The 17,600-nt window shown below is 39.5% G+C and overlaps 2 protein-coding genes across 3 annotated transcripts in view; both read left to right on the top strand.

Moving 5' to 3' along the window:
- dst (dystonin) overlaps positions 1-17,600 on the top strand; it is a 168,406-nt gene that overhangs the window by 79,498 nt on the left and 71,308 nt on the right. Inside the window, 22 exon segments of the mRNA XM_058795815.1 lie at positions 131-224; positions 848-1,002; positions 1,137-1,587; positions 1,890-2,018; positions 2,269-2,346; positions 2,433-2,594; positions 3,226-3,330; positions 3,836-3,931; positions 4,014-4,139; positions 4,301-4,453; positions 4,537-4,691; positions 4,894-5,020; positions 5,102-5,285; positions 6,268-6,425; positions 6,649-6,827; positions 7,213-7,351; positions 7,447-7,640; positions 7,754-7,916; positions 7,991-8,074; positions 8,329-8,436; positions 8,532-8,630; positions 15,715-15,861. Of these exon segments, the coding sequence (XP_058651798.1) occupies positions 131-224; positions 848-1,002; positions 1,137-1,587; positions 1,890-2,018; positions 2,269-2,346; positions 2,433-2,594; positions 3,226-3,330; positions 3,836-3,931; positions 4,014-4,139; positions 4,301-4,453; positions 4,537-4,691; positions 4,894-5,020; positions 5,102-5,285; positions 6,268-6,425; positions 6,649-6,827; positions 7,213-7,351; positions 7,447-7,640; positions 7,754-7,916; positions 7,991-8,074; positions 8,329-8,436; positions 8,532-8,630; positions 15,715-15,861 (3,286 nt within the window).
- Positions 8,667-15,708, top strand: LOC131552204 (desmoplakin-like). Of its 2 annotated transcripts, XM_058795817.1 has the most exons (3): positions 8,667-8,968; positions 9,040-12,234; positions 13,265-15,708. In XM_058795817.1, exons 1-3 carry the CDS (start codon positions 8,933-8,935, stop codon positions 15,326-15,328), a joined length of 5,295 nt encoding a protein of 1,764 aa, XP_058651800.1. In that variant the 5' UTR covers positions 8,667-8,932; the 3' UTR covers positions 15,329-15,708. The 2 variants fall into 2 exon arrangements, with proteins under 2 accessions (XP_058651800.1, XP_058651799.1); XM_058795816.1 differs by having other exon boundaries at positions 8,667-12,234.

Consider the following 17,600-nt stretch of genomic DNA (forward strand, 5'->3'; position numbering starts at 1 on the left):
CAATAACTACTCTGTGTATGGACCCAGGTGAGGGAGCCAAACACGCTTCAGGGAGGTTGTGCTTTCCTCTGCAAAATTCTGTATGAAACGTGTCCTGATGTTTGATTGTACCTGTCTTTTGTTTTCGTAGACTTGAGATGCTGCAGCAGATTGCAAACAGAGTTCAGCGAGACTGTGTGGCCGGAGAGGACAAATTAGCATTAGCACGGACAGCTCTGCAGTCGGTGAGTTCCTTACCAATATTTTGTCTTAATTTCCATAAGATTTCATTTTAATTATCAGAAATTTTATTTATTTGATAAGTAAAACTGCATACCATGTAAAGGTCTTATCAGAAAATTTGCATATGTATATACACACACACACACATTTGTTTCTGTGAATTGTGGGGACTTTCCATAGACTTATATTACTTTTATACCGACCAAACGATATTTTCTATCCCCTAACTCAACCCTAAACCTACCCCTTACAGAAAACCTGTTTGCATTGTTACACTTACAGATAAACATAATTTATTGTTTTTAATATTTTTTCCCCCTTTTTCCCACAATGTAAAAATATCAGGTTTTACTATCCTTGTTGGCAACATTTGGTTCCCACAATGTAGCATAAACAAGTACACACACGTACACACACGCACACACACACACACACACATATATATATATATATATATATATATATATATATATATATATATATATATATGGATGTTTAGATATTTTACTGGAAAACAATACAATATCGTTTTATACAATATACAATTCTTTTTGAAGTTTTGAAGCTGCAAATGTTTTTTTTTTGAAACACTGAAAATATTAATGAAAATTAATATATCCTCTAGGATGCAAAAAGGTTGGAATCAGGAATCCAGTTTCAGAATGAAGCAGAAATCGCTGGTTACCTTCTGGAGTGTGAGAATTTATTGAGGCAGCAAGTGGTGGATATTCAGCTTTTACTGGACGGGAAATTCTACTTGGCTGATCAACTCGTTCAAAGGTCAGACAGTCATTGACTGAACTTCATTATTAAAGAGAAAAAAATCATTGAGGCATTCTCAAAATGAGCAATAGAAATAGTTTATCTTCACTGTTTTTGAACGCTAAAAACTCCTCGATCTCTTTGGTCCTCAGGGTATCTAAGCTCCGTGACGATCTGCTGGCTTTGAGAACAGAGTGTTCAGCCGTTTACAGCAAAGGACGCACGCTGACCTCAGAACAGACCAAGATGATGATCTCTGGCATCACGCAGAGTTTGAACTCAAACTTTTCCCAAAACTTCAGTGCCGGACTGTCTCCTGCGCTCACTCACGGAGGCCTGGTCACAGCGGGCAGCAGCCCTGCGATGAGTCCTGCCATGACGCCCAGCATGCAGCCTGCCTCGGTCCAGACTTACCTCAGCGGCAGAGGCGGAGGAGGAGGAGGAGGAGGAGGAGGCATGGAGCCCGGGGTCCTTCAGCAGCTCAAACACACGCAGATCCGCAAGCCCATGCTCAAATCCTCATTCCTGGATCCGAACTTGACTGAGGATGAGGTTAATGTGAAGTTTGTGCAGGATCTGCTTAACTGGGTGGAGGAAATGCAGGTATGTTTAAGACTTCAGATTATTTTAATCCTTCATTCTGCAACTAGCACTGCAAAATTCATTCTTTATTAGTATTTTTGTTCATTGTGAACAAACAATCTTGTTGTCTACATTATTTTAATTATTAAAAATATGTGATGGTTTGAGTGATGATGCAGGTTTATGCTTAAAATAAAAAAAGAAAGTAACCTATTTTTCAATAGAGTCAGACAAATAAATGTAACATTTAATTCAAGTTTTTTTTTTTTTTTTGAGGCGATGTTATCTGATGCTTTTTACCCTGATCTTTTTGTCTCTGAAAGGTTCAGCTTGATCAAGCAGAATGGGGATCTGATCTGCCAAGTGTTGAATTAAATTTAGGGAATCATAAAGATTTTCATAAAGCCATCGAAGAATTCCAGATGAGCATTAAAGAAGCCAAAATGAGTGAGGTAATACACATCATTACATATTTTTAAATAAATAAAAAAATATCATTATAAACCCAGAATATGTTTAGAGTGCTAAATACAGTTTTGTTTATACACAACTTAAAAATCCAAAATTTGAGGCTAAATCGAAGTTGTTATTTGCTGAAAATCTGTGAGCAATCAAAACTCAAAATTTGTTCCTTTAAATGACATGTATTCCAACAAATAATTGTCTTAAAACGTGTCTGACTTCCCCGTGTCACTCCCACAGATTCAGATGACCCAGCCATTGAAGCAGAGCTACTCTGAGAAGCTGAATAAGTTAGAAAGCCAGTACGGGAGGCTGCTGGTAAAGGAGCTTTGTAGAGATCTGCTTTAAACCTCACATTCAGTAAGAACTGTGCATCTCAGTTTCTTGTTCTCTTGTGTTTTCAGAAATGCTCTAGTGAGAGGCAGAAACACCTGGACAGCCTGCATGATTTTGTGTCCCGCGCCACTCAGGAGCTGATCTGGCTCAATGAGAAGGAGGAAGAGGAAGTGGCTTTCGACTGGAGTGATCGAAACAGTAACATTTCAAGGAAGAGGGATTATCATGCAGTAAGTCCATTCAGCCACATCAAACCAATGTTGTGCTCGGTCTAAAAGAGCTAGTGATTTATTCATGTTTATCTTATATTGATTTTTTTCTTTTTTGGAACATTGCAGATAACCCAGTGATTTATTTATTTTTATTACTTGTGCATCTATTGTGATTATTTAATGTTTATTTTATTCCTTTTATGTAAAGCAGTTTGAATTACCTGAATTACGTGTATGAAATGTGCTATATAAATTATATAATTATATATAATATATATATATATATGTGTGTGTGGCCAAAACTGTGAGAAATATTGAGATGGATTTATCACTCAGCTCTAGTTGGTCATCAGATGGGTTAGCTGTGATAAATAGTGTTTTGCTTTAAGGCTTCATTCTAGCAATATGAATATCCACCCATACGGTAATTATAGTGAATCCACAAGAGCCACTAGAAATGAACTTAAACACATCCTCTTCTGTTGGAGAGGTAATGGCACCGTCAACATCCGTCATGATCAAGATTTTGTGTTCATCACAAGAGTCTCGCATTGCCTTCACTTGCCTTTGCATGTTGAGGTTCAGGTTTTTGAAAGGAAGCTAGATATCTGTGCCTGGAGCGTCTTCATATGCCCACGTCTTTCCACAGGATCTCATGAGAGAACTGGATGACAAGGAGGAGGTGATCAAGTCAGTACAGGAGAAGGCAGAGAGCCTCCTACTGGAGAACCATCCTGCCAGATTGACCATCGAGGTACAGCCTGGAATAACATTAATACATTAGACTCCAAACTTGAAAACACCATCATTTTCTTGAATAAAACAAAAGGTCATGAAACTAGAATTTAAGAAATAATGCAGCTAAGCATTCTATCATCATTAACGTTGCTCCAAACTTGTATGCTTTTTTTTTTTCTTAAGTAAAACACAAATGGAGAAGTTTAGCAGAATGTTCAAGCTGTTCATTTCCTCATTTCCATACAATGAAAATGTTTCATAAATGTATTAGGAAAGTAGGTAGGGTTGGGCAATCATCTTATTCATTGCTTTCTAAATCTTCTGAAGTTCTGAACTTTAGTTTACTAATAATCTTACCCTAATTCTCATCCATTTAAACTTGTCATCATCATATTAAAATACGCAAAAGCAACTTCTCCATTTTTGTTCCATGGGAGAAAGGAAGATAAAATAGTAAAATAAAATAAAATAAAAATTTGCTGTTTAATCTAACTGTATGTTTCCATCTGTGCACTACTCAGGCATACAGAGCAGCCATGCAGACTCAGTGGAGCTGGATACTGCAGCTCTGTCACTGTGTGGAGCAACATCTGAAAGAGAACGCTGTCTACTTTGACGTGAGTTACGCAGCTGTTTTTAGCGGAACTGATTTTTATGACTCGTGTCAGACTTACAGGTATGCTGTTACTCTCTGTACAGTTTTTCAGCGATGCCAAAGAGTCATTGGATTACCTTAAGAGCCTCCAAGATGCCATCCACAGAAAGTACAGCTGCGACCGAAGCAGCAGTTTACATCGGCTGGAGGATCTCATTCAAGAGTCCATGGTTAGTTTGCTACCACACGATAAATTCATGCAATTATTCGGGTTCGGAGCATTGGGGACTTAAAGACTAAAAAAATGAAGTACAACTTCTGTTTCTTAAGATTCTCATCCATGAATGTTTTAAGGTGTAGATGTATTTGCATGACTGATGTTTCTTCACAGGATGAGAAAGAACAGCTCCTGAAATACAGCAGCACAGTGGGTGGGTTAGTGGGACGGGCAAAGTCCGTTGTTCAGCTCAAGGCCCGCAACCCAGAGAACCCCATCAGGACCTCCATATCGGTCAAAGCCATCTGTGACTACCGCCAGATAGAGGTACGTTCAGCACGCTGGAACTGTTGCCTGTGTGTTTACAGCAGTGTTTGCCATAATGCATTCTGTGACCCCTCTCTCCTCAGATCACCATTAGCAAAGAAGATGAGTGCGTTCTAGTGAGCAATTCTCACAGGGCAAAGTGGAAAGTGATCAGTCCATCTGGAAATGAGGCCATGGTACCTTCAGTCTGCTTTAGTGTACCTCCACCCAACAAGGAGGCCACTGAAATGGCAAGCAGGTGAAGACAATCTGAGATTTTATTTTATTGTTTTGTTTTTTTTTTGGTTGTTTTTTTAAATGTAGAGCTAGGACTTGCTTCTATGCATTGGTTGTTGGTTGGATGTTGAGATGTGTTGCAAAAATGGAGGCAGATGAACATGAGCCTGCAGGGTTTCAATTTTATAATAGTATGCTTGATTTTCCTTCTCTCACTCCACCAGGATCGAGCAGCTGTATCAGAATGTTCTGGCTCTGTGGCATCACTCTCATATTAACATGAAGAGCGTCGTGTCCTGGCACTATCTGATGACTGACATCCGCACCATCCGCAAAAGCACTGTAGCCTCGGTACGAATCTTCTTTTTGCATACCCTGAGATGAAAGTTGAAACTGTGGAGCTTATAGTATAATGTTAATTTCCCTCCCTAGATCAAGACCCTATTGCCAGGTGATCACGAGCAGGTGCTGAGCAGCCTGCAGTCCCACTTTGAGGACTTCCTGAGGGACAGCGATGAATCTGAGGTTTTCACAGTGGCTGATTGTGCCCAGCTGGAAAAGGAGGTTCTGGCTTGTAAGGAGTACTACGAGGAACTCCTCAAATCTGCAGAGAGAGGCGAGTTACTGTACACAAGTAACGCAAGTTATGTAATCAGATTACTTTTTTGAGTAACTAGTAAAGTAAGGCATTACTTTTAAATTGACAACAAAATATATTTTTAAGTATACTTTTTCAAATAAGTAACGCAAGTTACTTTGTCTTCCCGTTTATTCACCTACGCCTCTCACTTTTGGTGTGAATGGGCCTTTACACTTGCCAAAAACACTTTTGTGTGTTTTGTTATAGAAAAACAAATGCAAGCCCATCCCAGGCAACAAAAAGTAATGCAAAAATAACACAATGCCTTACAGTCCATAAAAAGTAACTAATGCAATTAGTTACATTTTCTTGGATCAACACAATATTGTAATGCATTACTTAGTAACTTTCCCCAACACTGACAGCGGTCATATCAGGCAACAGAGAATTGTTTAACTATATTCAAATTTGCAGTGACTGGCGCCACCAGAAATACAGCACACATGCTCAAGAAACACGTGTTCTCCTAAGCCTATTAAGTAGAAAGTTAATACTATAAGGAATGATGTTTTATCCATTCACAGATCTCCTCATCAACATTAGAGAAATTAGAGAGCAAGTGTTTGTGGATATGCATTTAAATTTCATCTAGAAGTTTGACAATTGATCATTTGTAATGCACCTAATTCTATTATTTCATTACTATGTACACTTTAAATATATTTAGTTTTTGTTCCTCAAATAAATGTTGTTCTCGTTGTGAGATTTCACGAGTTCACTATCTGCCGCCTGTAATCTAATAATAGAGTCCTGAAGTATTGCCTGCAAGATTAATTGTCAAAAAAACTAATTACAATTATATGCACATCAAGGCTTATTTGTGTTGCCACTAGCTACATTTTCAGTATATTTTCACCAAGAAACTGGCAAACAAATGTATAGACTGCAGATTATTGTTTGGACATGGAGTCTCATTGATGTACTCATCTTGAATGTATTGCCCTCTGGTGGTCAACAGAAGAACATGAGGAGTCTGTGTACAACCACTTCATATCTGAGGTGCGTAACTTCCGCATGCGGGTGGAGGGTCACGAAGAACAGCTGATCCGGAAAATCCGCACTCCTCTAGACAGAGATGACCTGCAGGAGTGTGTGCTGCGCATCACCGAACAAGAGGTTTGATCCTCTGCTTCATTTATGTTCTCCTCCTTTTTTTTTTTTTTTTTTTGAATAAAAATAAGAATGAATGAATGAATGAATGAATGAATATAATATAATACAGTTTAGTACAAAAAACTATTTTTGGTACCAAGTTGGATCACCACATCATGTTTAATGTAAAATCTGGATCCCGAAGCAAAACCAGTTACGCCTGGCCTCTCTTCTCATACTCATCCAGAAGAAGAAGGTAGAGCTGGATAGGTTGAAGGATGACCTGGAGACCCTGAGAGAGAAGTGTGAAGTTTTCCTCAGGCAAGCAGCTGCCTCTCCATCCGTCCCTACGCTCTCCTCTGAGCTCAACATCCTCACTCAGAGCACAAACCAGGTCTACTCCATGTGCTGCATCTACCTGGAGAAGTGAGTCTTTACTTTGTCCTCGAATGAGGTGTGTTTGAAAGAGTTAAGGAGAGTTTATCGAATAATTAGCTGGAGACGTGACCTAGTGTTTAGAAAGTGTGCTGAGGCGCTCATGCAAGTATTGTGAGTTTGAATCTGACTTCTGGCACTTCCTAGTCATTCCCTTTTCTCCACATGATCTAATTCCTGCTCTCTGTTGTCCTTGCAAAAAGTTCCCAACATTATCCAAACTTCAGATTGCTATTACCAGGCTAATGTAAATTTATCTTTAAATGAAAATTTTGTCTTTATTTCTTGTTATGGTCAGCACTAAAATATTTAATCAGCTAGAAATTGCTGCTATATGATTTCTATCTGACTTGATGTGATCATCTTTTTCACTCAGGCTGAAGACAGTGAGTTTGGTGGTGAAACACAGTCAGAGTGCTGAAGCTCTGGTAAAGCTTTATGAAGCTAAGTTGTGCGAGGAGGATACAATCAATGCTAATATCAAATCTATTGATGGTGTCATGAGCACTCTTAAGGTAACAAAATCTCATTGTAACTTTGAAAATGCTGTCTCGATGATGGCTTAGTCATAAAATATCTTCGACTTAACACTTTTGTTCGTAATTTTTAGCAATGGAGGTCTGAAATTGATGAAAGGCGCGAGGTATTCCATGACTTGGAAGACGAGCTGCAGAAGGCACGAGTGGTCAGTGAGCGCATGTTCAAAACGCACAACGAGAGAGACTTTGATTTGGATTGGCACAAGGAGAAGGCCGACCAGCTCAAAGAACGATGGCAAAACATCCACTCTCAGATTGAAAACAGGTCATTAAGATGATTCATTTGCCCCCAGCTAATGCTGTCCTGCAGCGATAAGTGTGTTTCTCATTTATTTACCTGCATAATGTGTGATGCATTTGATTTTTTGTGGTGTTTAGGCTCCGGGACCTGGAAGGCATCAGCAAATCACTTAAGTACTACAAAGACACGTACAACAGCCTGGATGAATGGAGCAAAGAAATGGAAGCCAAGCAGCTCAAGGCCCAAGAGAATCAACCCGAGGACAGCAAGGCGTTGGCCGAGTTCCTTAACCAGCAGAAAGTACGAAAAAAGTTAAATTGCATTTATTTATATAAGTTATTTGCATCAAATCCTAACATTGGATTTGTTTCTAGGTTTTGGTCGCAGAAATTGAGCAAAAACAAAGCAAAATTGAGGAATGCCAGAAGTATTCAGAGCAGTATGCAGTTGGAGTGAAAGTAAGACAAAATGATCACTTTGAAATATTATGACATATATGGTACCATGGTAGACTGTGGTATGTGAATATTACAATCATGCAGTAACATAATTTTTCCATAGTACCATTATAGTACTTTTGTGGTAATGTGGCCCATTAGTGATACTTCATCCCCAAAGCAAACAATAAAATAGACACTAAAATAGTAAAATGGCTATTAAGTATATGGTAAAAGAAAGTTATTTAACTTCATAATGTTCATTTGTCTTTAAGGACTATGAACTGCAGCTGATGACTTATAGAGCCATGGTTGACTCTCAGCATAAGTCTCCTGTGAAGAGAAGGAAGATGCAGAGTTCCTCTGACGTCATCCAACAAGAGGTACGAGAGGAAACAGTTAAGGAAATATAATATTTTCTTACATTGGCCTTCTTTTGAGTTTGTATGAGTATTTTTTTGTTTGTTTGCCTCCTCAGTTTATGGACCTTCGTACACGTTACACGGCCCTGGTTACTCTGATGACACAGTATGTGAAATTCGCAGGTGAAACACTGAAGAGGGCGGAAGAGGATGAGGTAGGACATTTATTGACTTTTTCCTGTCTTTAATGCTTCATCCAGTAGAGTTGATTAGCGTTAGTATAGTAGGTAAAATGCTATTGCTAGCTTTATTGCATGCTATTTGGCAAGACTATGCTTCCAGCCATATTTCATTCACCAGAACAATGACATACAACATATTTTGGTGTTTCCTGCCATACAAAATGTTCCTCGGTGCTTGGACATTTTATTTTGATACAAAATAGGCTGTATTTTGTATCATTCCTGGTGACCTTGTCTCTTGGGAAAGCATGTCCTGGAAACATGCTGAAGACTAAATGCAAATATGGTGGTGGTTTTTAAACCTTCCGTTGGTAAGTGGGCAAGAACCGCCTCTTCTCTTCCAGGCGGTTGGCTGGAAGATGACTGTGTCATTTCATTTCAGAGGAGGAAGTCGTTGGAAAATGCAGAGTACTTGAGCTGGACTGAGAGCATGGAGCTGCAGAAATCTGCGAGCGAAGAGGAGATCGCCAGGCTTCGGCACCAGGTACTGGAACTCGAGGCTTCGCTGTCCAACAGGCAGCAGCAGCTGGACATCCTGGGAGCAGACCTCGAAATGCAGAAAAAGTCAATTGAGGATTTGACCTTACAGAAGTCAAAGGCTGAGTATGAGGCCCAGAAATATCGTGTTGAACTAGAAGGTGTGATCAAAAGCAAGGGTTCCATCGAGCAAGAGTTGAATCGTGCTCGACAACTGGTTCAGCAGTCAGAGGCCAAACAGGCCTCCCTGGAAGAGAGCCTCCGCAATCTTAAAAAGAGCATAGAGGAGAGCACATTAGCCCGTAAGAAGCTGGAAGATCATTTACGTCGCAAGGACAGTGACGTACAGGGCCTGGAGGAACACAGTCGTACGTTAGAGCGAGAACTTAGGGCTAAGGAAGACGCTGAGGCAGAGCTTCTTAGCCATGTGAGAATCATGGAAATGGATCTGGCCCACCAGTCAGAAGTCAGGATGATGCAAGGTGAATCCGTGTTGGGTTTCTCCAAAGATGGCGGCCAACTGGCAACTTTTAAAACTAGTTCTTCAATAATCCACTCTGAATCTGAGGCAGAAGTCCTGCAACGCAAAATGGAGGAGCTCATTAAGAGCAAGAAGCGAGCTGAGACTGAAATCAAGTCCTTGAAGTCTGAATTGAACTCAATTATTGTGCACAAAACGGTGGCTGAGGAGAAAGCTCAACGTTTCAAAGAACTCTTAGATGAAGCGAACAACAGGCTTTTGAAGCTACAAGTGGAAATGGATGCAGATAGGTCCAACATGAGACAGAAATCAGAGGAGTTGAGACAAGAAACTTCTGAACTAAAAAAGTCTGTGTATGTGTATCAAGAACAAATCAAGTCTCTCCAAAGAGACAAATCTGCTCTGGAGCAAAGAGTGCTGTTCCAGAAGACAGAGGTTGATGGCCTAAAAGACCAGCTCAAGGTCAACCAAGGAAAACTTCTACAGTGGACCTCTTTGGAACAGGAGAGCACTCATAAGTTGAGGTGCTTGGAAGACGAGTTGTCTTCCAAACAATCTGAGGTAGAGCAGACGACATTCAAGGTGAATGAACTTAATAGAAAAAATCAGTTATTGGAAAGTGATACCCGGCATCTTAAGGTAAGTATTGAGTCAATCCAGCAGGACAAATCACATGCTGACCAAAAGATTAAAACCCTAAAAGGTGAGGCAGAGGTTTTAAAGGAGCAACTGCAGAGAGCCAAAGAGGAAATCAATCTGAAGACAAGAACAGAGAAAGAAGCTCAACTCAAAATCAAAAACCTTGAACTAGAGCTTCAGAAAAGTTCCTTGCAAGGGACACAGCTTACCAAGAAAGTAGAAGAACTCAAGAAGATTAACATGGAGACTGAACGTTCTATTAAAAATGTCAAAGCAGAACTTGACAGAGCGTCCATCGAGATTGACAGTAAGGAACAGCAAATTAATATACTCAGATCCCAGGCAGAAAGTGCAAAATCTCAGGTAAAAATTGTTGAAGAGGAACTTCTGAATAAAACACAGGTATCCCATGAGCTTCAAATCAGACTTAAAGATTACAACGAAGAAGCCAAAAAAACCACCGAGCTACAGCAGAAGATCAAGTCTCTCACGTTGACCCTCACCAACTATGAAAAAGATATTTCAAGTCTCAGAGCAGAGCTGAGTTCTATAACATCAGAGAGGAATCTGGCTAATCAGAAGGTTCAGGAACATAAAGTCGAGATAAATAACCTGAACATGGCTTTAAAAAAAGCCGTAGGAGAATCTCAAAGGGAGTCATCTGAAGGTAAAAAGAACTTGTCAAAAGTTCGAGAACTTGAAAATGAGCTTTTGAAATGTAAGCAGACAATTAGTAGGATCAGTGGAAGTTCAGAGAAGGCCACGGTAAGCCTGAAACAGGACATTTCATCCCTTCAGAGGGATAAGCAAACAGCTGACCAGAAGTTACAGGTTTTAAAATGTGAATTTGATGATCTTAGTTCCACTCTAAAAAGAACAAAAGATGAGCTACAGCGAGTGACTGAAGAAAACAGGTTAAGTCAGTCCAAACTAAAAGAGCTAGAGGCGGAGCTCCAAAGGAAAAGTTCTGTTATGCGAGAATTGAGCTCAAGCGCAGATAAATCTGTGCTGAATTTAAAACAAGAGCTAGTCACTTTTCAGAAGAATAAGAATGCAGTGGAAGACAAAGTCACAAGTTTAACCCTGCAAACATCAGAGTTGAAGCAGAAGTTGAGACAAACCCAGGAAGAGCTTAAACAGAAGCAAAATCAAACAGCAGCTGCTGAGATGAGGTCGCAAAAGCTTGGTGAACAATTGGACAACTGTAAAAAGATGCTTGACGATCTCAAAGGTAAGCTCGACATACAAAAGAAAGGCTATGAGACTCAACTGCAGCTAGTGCAGGCTGAAATGGAGCAAAAGCTTTCGCTGCAACAATCACGCTTAAAGTTGGAGCATGAGAGGAAATTAAAGGAGCGCTCGCATACTGTGGAAACTGCTGAGAGAGACAACAAGCACCTGTCTCAAGAAGTGGAGAAGCTGAAAACATTAATTGCTAATGCAACAAAAGCAAAACAAGAGGCTGAGGAGCAACTCTGCAACGTACGCACACAGATGGATGAATCTGACAGGCAGAGGGGGATACTTGACCTTGAACTTCTCAAAGCAAAATCAAAGATTTCTGAGTTAGAAACTGAGAAAATCAGAGTAAAATCCAGCATTTTTCAACTTGACAGTATTCACAAAGACAGCTCAAACGAGATATCAAAGTTAAAGCAAATGCTGACAGAGACTAAGCAAAAATTAGACATCTCAGAAAGGGAAGCAAGATCTCTAAAGGAAAAGATTGTTTCATACATCAGTGAAATGAAGTCTCTACAGGAGAAGAATCTGAAGCTTGAGGTAGCAGTCAGTTCTGAGAAGAAGCATCTAAAAGAATTGGAGGCACTCGGACAAGCCAGTCATCAGTGTGCTAAAGATGAAGAGCTGATTATGCTAAAGACTGAACTTCAGCTGACTCAGAAAATCGTTGCGTCATACGAAGAAGCGAAACGGAACTTGAAGGAGGAAGAGCTCAAGAAAATGAAAATGAGCTCTGAGGTACGACTTCAAGTGCATTCACAGTTTTGTAAAACTTTCATTAAAGGTGAAGCGTGTCATTTCTTGATGTGTTTTAACAATGTGCAGAGACAGCTATGAGTAAGGGTGCTCTCACACTTGGTTCCATTGCTTGGCCCGAAGCAGAGTTCAGTTACTCTCCCTGTATTCTATTCGCACCTGTATTTTGTGGGTCAGAATCATGTGGGTCTGGTAATCGTGGTCATCAAAGCGGCAACTCTTTTTTGTTGTTAGGTAATGGCAACGCTGGACAAAGCAGAACAATAGATAGGGTTGCTTGCCTCACTTTTGTACTTATGTCTATCTACCATTAATGCTCTGCAAAAGTTCTAGAGAAGTCAGTTTATGCTGGAGGCGAGCAAATTAATCAATCTTAGCTCATCAATAGCAGTTTATTTCTGAGACTGAGGACAGCTGCATTCATATCAACAACAAACCGTACTGGATTCCACATGAACCATACCACAGTCCAATCTATTTTTTTTTAAGTGGACTCAGCCACACTTTCACAGGTGCAAACCTGAGTTTGAAAAACAGTGTTCACATCATCCAAATGAAGCACATTCTGACAAGCAAACCCAAGTGTCATTTGATAGTTGACTGTTCTTTTGCAGAATTTGATCATCAGCTGCAAATTTATTACTGCCATGATCACTATAAATCTTAATTAATTCTGTTTACCACCTGCTTACCACAGACAGAAATAGTGCCATGTTAATTGCAGCAACCATATATTTCTCACTTGTGTGATTAAAAGCATTAGAAGATGGGGGAGAAGGGCAGAAACTATTATTAATTATTTGTTGCAGTTCTGTTGATGCAGAAATGACACACTTCACCTTATTTCTTACATAAATATTTTTTAAATATATGAATGTAAAAGAGTAATGTATTTATTATATAATAAAATATATTTATTAAAAATTTAATTATATAATTGTACAGAAGTGACATTACACTTATTTTGACATATTTTCATGCTTTAATAGCATAAATGATCTCATGCTTGCAGGTAGCTACACTGGAAAAAGAAAAAGTGCTGGAGGAGCTACGAAAAGTAAAGCAAAGCCAAATGCAAGTGATCAACGAGAGAACCCTGGAATATGCTACTAAGAAACCAGAAAATTCAGTTTCACTCCAGAATGCAAATGTTTTTGAAATACACACAAACCAAGTGATGGTTGGTAACAGTCAGAGTGAGATCACTGACACTATACTTAGAAAAAGCTCAGTGTCTGATAAAGGCAGGTCTGGTAAAAGCCAGATTGTCTCATTCAATATCACTGATTCCGATTCCTCCATCGATCTTGCTTCTGACTCGCCTATAACAAGTAAATCAAAAGGGCTAAAAATGGAGTCGTCTTCCAATAAAATTCAAGGTCTCAGAGGAAGGATAAGTATTAAAAAGTTGGTAAAAACTAAAATAATTACTCAGGAAATTGCACTCAAGTTGCAAAAAGGCCTCATTACTATAGAGGAGATAGAAGTATCACTTGCTCAATTCACTGGTAAACCGTCCTCAATTGCAGGTGTTTACATGGAGTCTAGCAAGAAAAAGCTGAACTTCCTAGACGCTGCAGCAGGAGGATTTATCTCTAAAACTTATGCCATTGAGTTTCTGGAAGCGCAAGCTGCCACAGGATGCATCATTGATCCTATGACAGGTGAAGCTTACTCACCGTCAGATGCTTTTGAGAAAGGTATCATTACTGGGGATCTCAAGGACAAAATAAATGAAGCGTACAAAGCAGTCAGCGGTTATACTCATGCTGGGAAAATTCTTTCAGTGTTTCAAGCTATGGAGGAGAGAATTCTAGACAGGCATCGAGGTAAAGCATTAATAGAAACACAGATCTCTACTGGAGGGTTGATTCACCCATTGATTGGATGTAGGGTGCCCATGGATGGTGCACTAGAGCAGGGGCTCATAAATCAAGCCACACTTCAAAGTCTCTATGATCCAGTCAGCAACCCAAAAGATTTTCACTTCCTAGAAACAGGGCAAAAGGCGTACTATAGCGAACTGCTCAAAATCTGTGTGTATGATGTCAACGGTGGAGTGTATCTTCTTCCTTTTGGTGATCAGCATCTGTACACCCTCTCACCATCCAGCAAACACAGAATATCGGTCATCAACACTTCTAATGGTGCGAAAATGTCAGCCTACGAAGCATACAAGGCCGGCCACATTGACAAGAGAACCTACCTGTTTCTCTCACAAAAAGAGAGCGAATGGCAGGAGATAACAATCATGGACTCAAGTAGGAACCTTCTACACATCCTAACAGACCATAAGAGTGGGCGGCAGCTTTGCGTTGAAAATGCTCTTAGTCTGAAAATTCTCCAAATGGAGGAGCTCAACAGCTACCGGAGTGGTCAGCTCAGTATTTCTGAGCTCGCTGATCTTTTGATTTCCAGAAGAGTTGTCTTTAAAGTCCCAAACAGTCCTGTTGCAGGACTCTGGGATGTTTCTTTGAAGAAAAGACTCCCGGTTTTCAAAGGACACCAGCAGAACCTTGTGGACCGACTCACCGCACTGAGGTTGCTAGAAGCCCAGGCTTGCACTGGAGGCATCTGTGATCCAGCATCTGGAGAAAGGGTTCTGATTAAAGAAGCACAACATCGAGGACTCTTGGACGAAGGTTTTGCTAGACAGCTTCAGCAATGTGAGCAAGCCTACTATGGTATCATTCACCCTCAGAATGGAAAGACTTTGACTGTGGCTCAGGCGATGCAAGAGAACCTTTTTCCAAAAGAAGTTGGAGTGAAGTGTCTTGAGTTTCAACTGGCGACTGGTGGGCTCATTAACCCAGACAGCCAAGAGAGAGTCTCTTTGGAGGATGCGATACAGAATTGCTTGATCGACAAAGCAACTGCTGCGCATCTTCAACATGACAACTCTCATACGAAATGCATCACCTGCCCCAAAACCAAGCGAAAAATGTCTTTCAAGGAAGCTCTAGAAAAGTGTGTCTTTGACAGCCACACTGGGTTCGTCATTCTTGAAGCAACAAAACCCCATAGTACTGGCAATACTTCATCCTTCCAATACTTCTGGACCTATCGGCACTTCTGATATGGTTGTGGACAGTGTCTAAAATCTAAAATCAGGTCATTTTTGGTGAATGTTTTACGAATGGTGGAAAAAGTAATTGATATGGCTAGTTTATTTGCTACCCTTCTAAAAGTCGTAATGGTGAAAATGGGAGTCTTTAAATATGGGATTTTTTCTACTGTAAGATATTATTTAAAAAATGTCTCATATCTTGTGATCCATTTATTTCTTTTCAATGGCATCTTTTAATTTATTGCCAAGCATGCTTCCACATAAAATGGCTGGGAGCTTAAGACCTGCTGATTTCTTGTTGTACATTGTATTCAAACATAGAATTTATTAAGCTAATTATGAATGTTTTACGTTGTTTTCTAATCCACCCTACAATTTTTCCCCAATGATTTTAGAGGTCTGTTGAGGATGAGAAGAAAGAGCATGGCGATAAGGTTAACAAGTTGTTAAATTGGATGTCCAGTATGAAAACGAATCTGAACAAAGATGGAAAGGCTCAAAGTGATGGCAAACCCAGCACTGAGAGCACTAGTAAGCCCCAGGTAAACAAGCCAAACTACCTGATTGTTTTTTCGTTTTTTTCATTGTTTTGTTCAACAGGTCTTCAGCTTTGGATCTTACAGGTTAATTCATCTGTAGCTGTTTTAATGTCAGCATCTTGTTAACATAGTGAGCATTTTAAGGAATTGCTTTCATCATTTCCAAACTTTGCTAATGTCAAACACATCAGAACATACACATTTCCACTGTTATGTTTCTGAATAAAGATTATTTTGTATCTCTTCATATTTTTTTGTGTTGTTCACATACTTGTTACCTTCTTCTGTGATCCACCCACATTTCACAGAAAATATTTACCCATAAAGTATCTTTCCATTTATTGCAAGTAGTAATCACAATAATCACTATTTTGTTAAATCACATCTGAACCAGTCACAGGTCACTTCCTATTTTTCACTTTTACACAAGGGACAACAATGATAATCCAATAAATTGTATCCACAAGCACATACATGGCTCAATCAAATGCATCTACAGCATACATTACATGTACAGTGTGATAAACTGTACAAATTACACTGGACATTAAATCACTGCATTCTTTGGTGGTTACAGAATTCCCTGCTTTAGTGATGCTGTTATATCTCTACATTGAATCAAACACAGTCCTGCACACTACTCATTTTGGAGTGCTGCTTTGTTGTCAAAGCCAAGTAATTTAGGTGGTAAATGTTCTGCCGACTGACCCAAAGCAGAGAACGATTTACAAGCCATGTTAAATAAACTGTTTCCCAAATTAGAAAGTTTTGTCTGAGCAAATTATCCATCTACAATGTCCCTAATGACAGACCTTCTTCCATATACTTCTCCAAACAAAAGCTTTATAACTCAATCCTGATGTTCATATAAACATGGCAACATGTCTTTAAAAATACAGTGGGATCCAAAAGTCTGAGGCCACTCATGGAAATGCTTGAATTTTGTATTTTCTGTTCATTACAAATATATTATCAAAACTAACAATTTGACTGGAAAATATAACAGAAAAAATGACATGAATTTCAGAATCTGTATTAAGTGTACCACATCCTTTTTTTTTGCTTTAATATTACAAACTCTATGAGTTTGTGTTGAACCTGATGATCATGTCATCCAGCATGATTTCCTAAGAGCATTTTATGCTTCAGTGGGACCAGTAACTTTTGTACAAGGCAGTTCACATGGTCACAAACTTGATTACCGTAGTTATCTATACATGATTACATAATAATTTAGAATATCGAGGTGGTTTAGTGGGTAGCACTGTCATCTCACAGCAAGAAGGTCCTGGGTTCTAGTCCTGGCTGAGTCAGGAGGCCTTTCTGTGTGGAGTTTGCATGTTCTCCTTTTGACTGGGTGCTCTGGTTTCTCCTACAACACAGAGGCATGCAGAATAAGTGAATTGGAGACACTAAATTTTCTGTTTGTGAACTCTGTGATGGAGTGACCATATTTCCCCAATTTTCTCCCACCTGTGGCCTGAGATGCTGGGATAGGCTTCAGCATCCCACTAACCCTACAGAGGATAAGTCGGTTTGGAAAATGGATGGATGTATAGATGCCAGTTACAATATCTTCTTGTTTTAGCTTTGTTTCTTTTACTGTTTTAGTTTAAGTGCGGTCTTGGACCTTTGGATCCCAAAAATATATAAGATCAGATCATGGAATTAGTTTTCCGATGTTCAAAAGTATCATATGCCCACATTTTCTACAAATTGTATGGCTAATGGTTGTTTAGCAA

Source organism: Onychostoma macrolepis, chromosome 13, assembly GCF_012432095.1.
Source record: "Onychostoma macrolepis isolate SWU-2019 chromosome 13, ASM1243209v1, whole genome shotgun sequence".
NCBI classification, from domain to species: Eukaryota; Metazoa; Chordata; class Actinopteri; order Cypriniformes; family Cyprinidae; genus Onychostoma; species Onychostoma macrolepis.

Bases quoted from the DNA above. Each gene is read 5' to 3' on its own strand.
- LOC131552204 (XM_058795816.1), top strand. From the start codon at position 8,941: ATGGTGGTGGTTTTTAAACCTTCCGTTGGTAAGTGGGCAAGAACCGCC. The intron at 12,235-13,264 runs GTACGACTTCAA...TCATGCTTGCAG, and splicing joins AAATGAAAATGAGCTCTGAG to GTAGCTACACTGGAAAAAGA.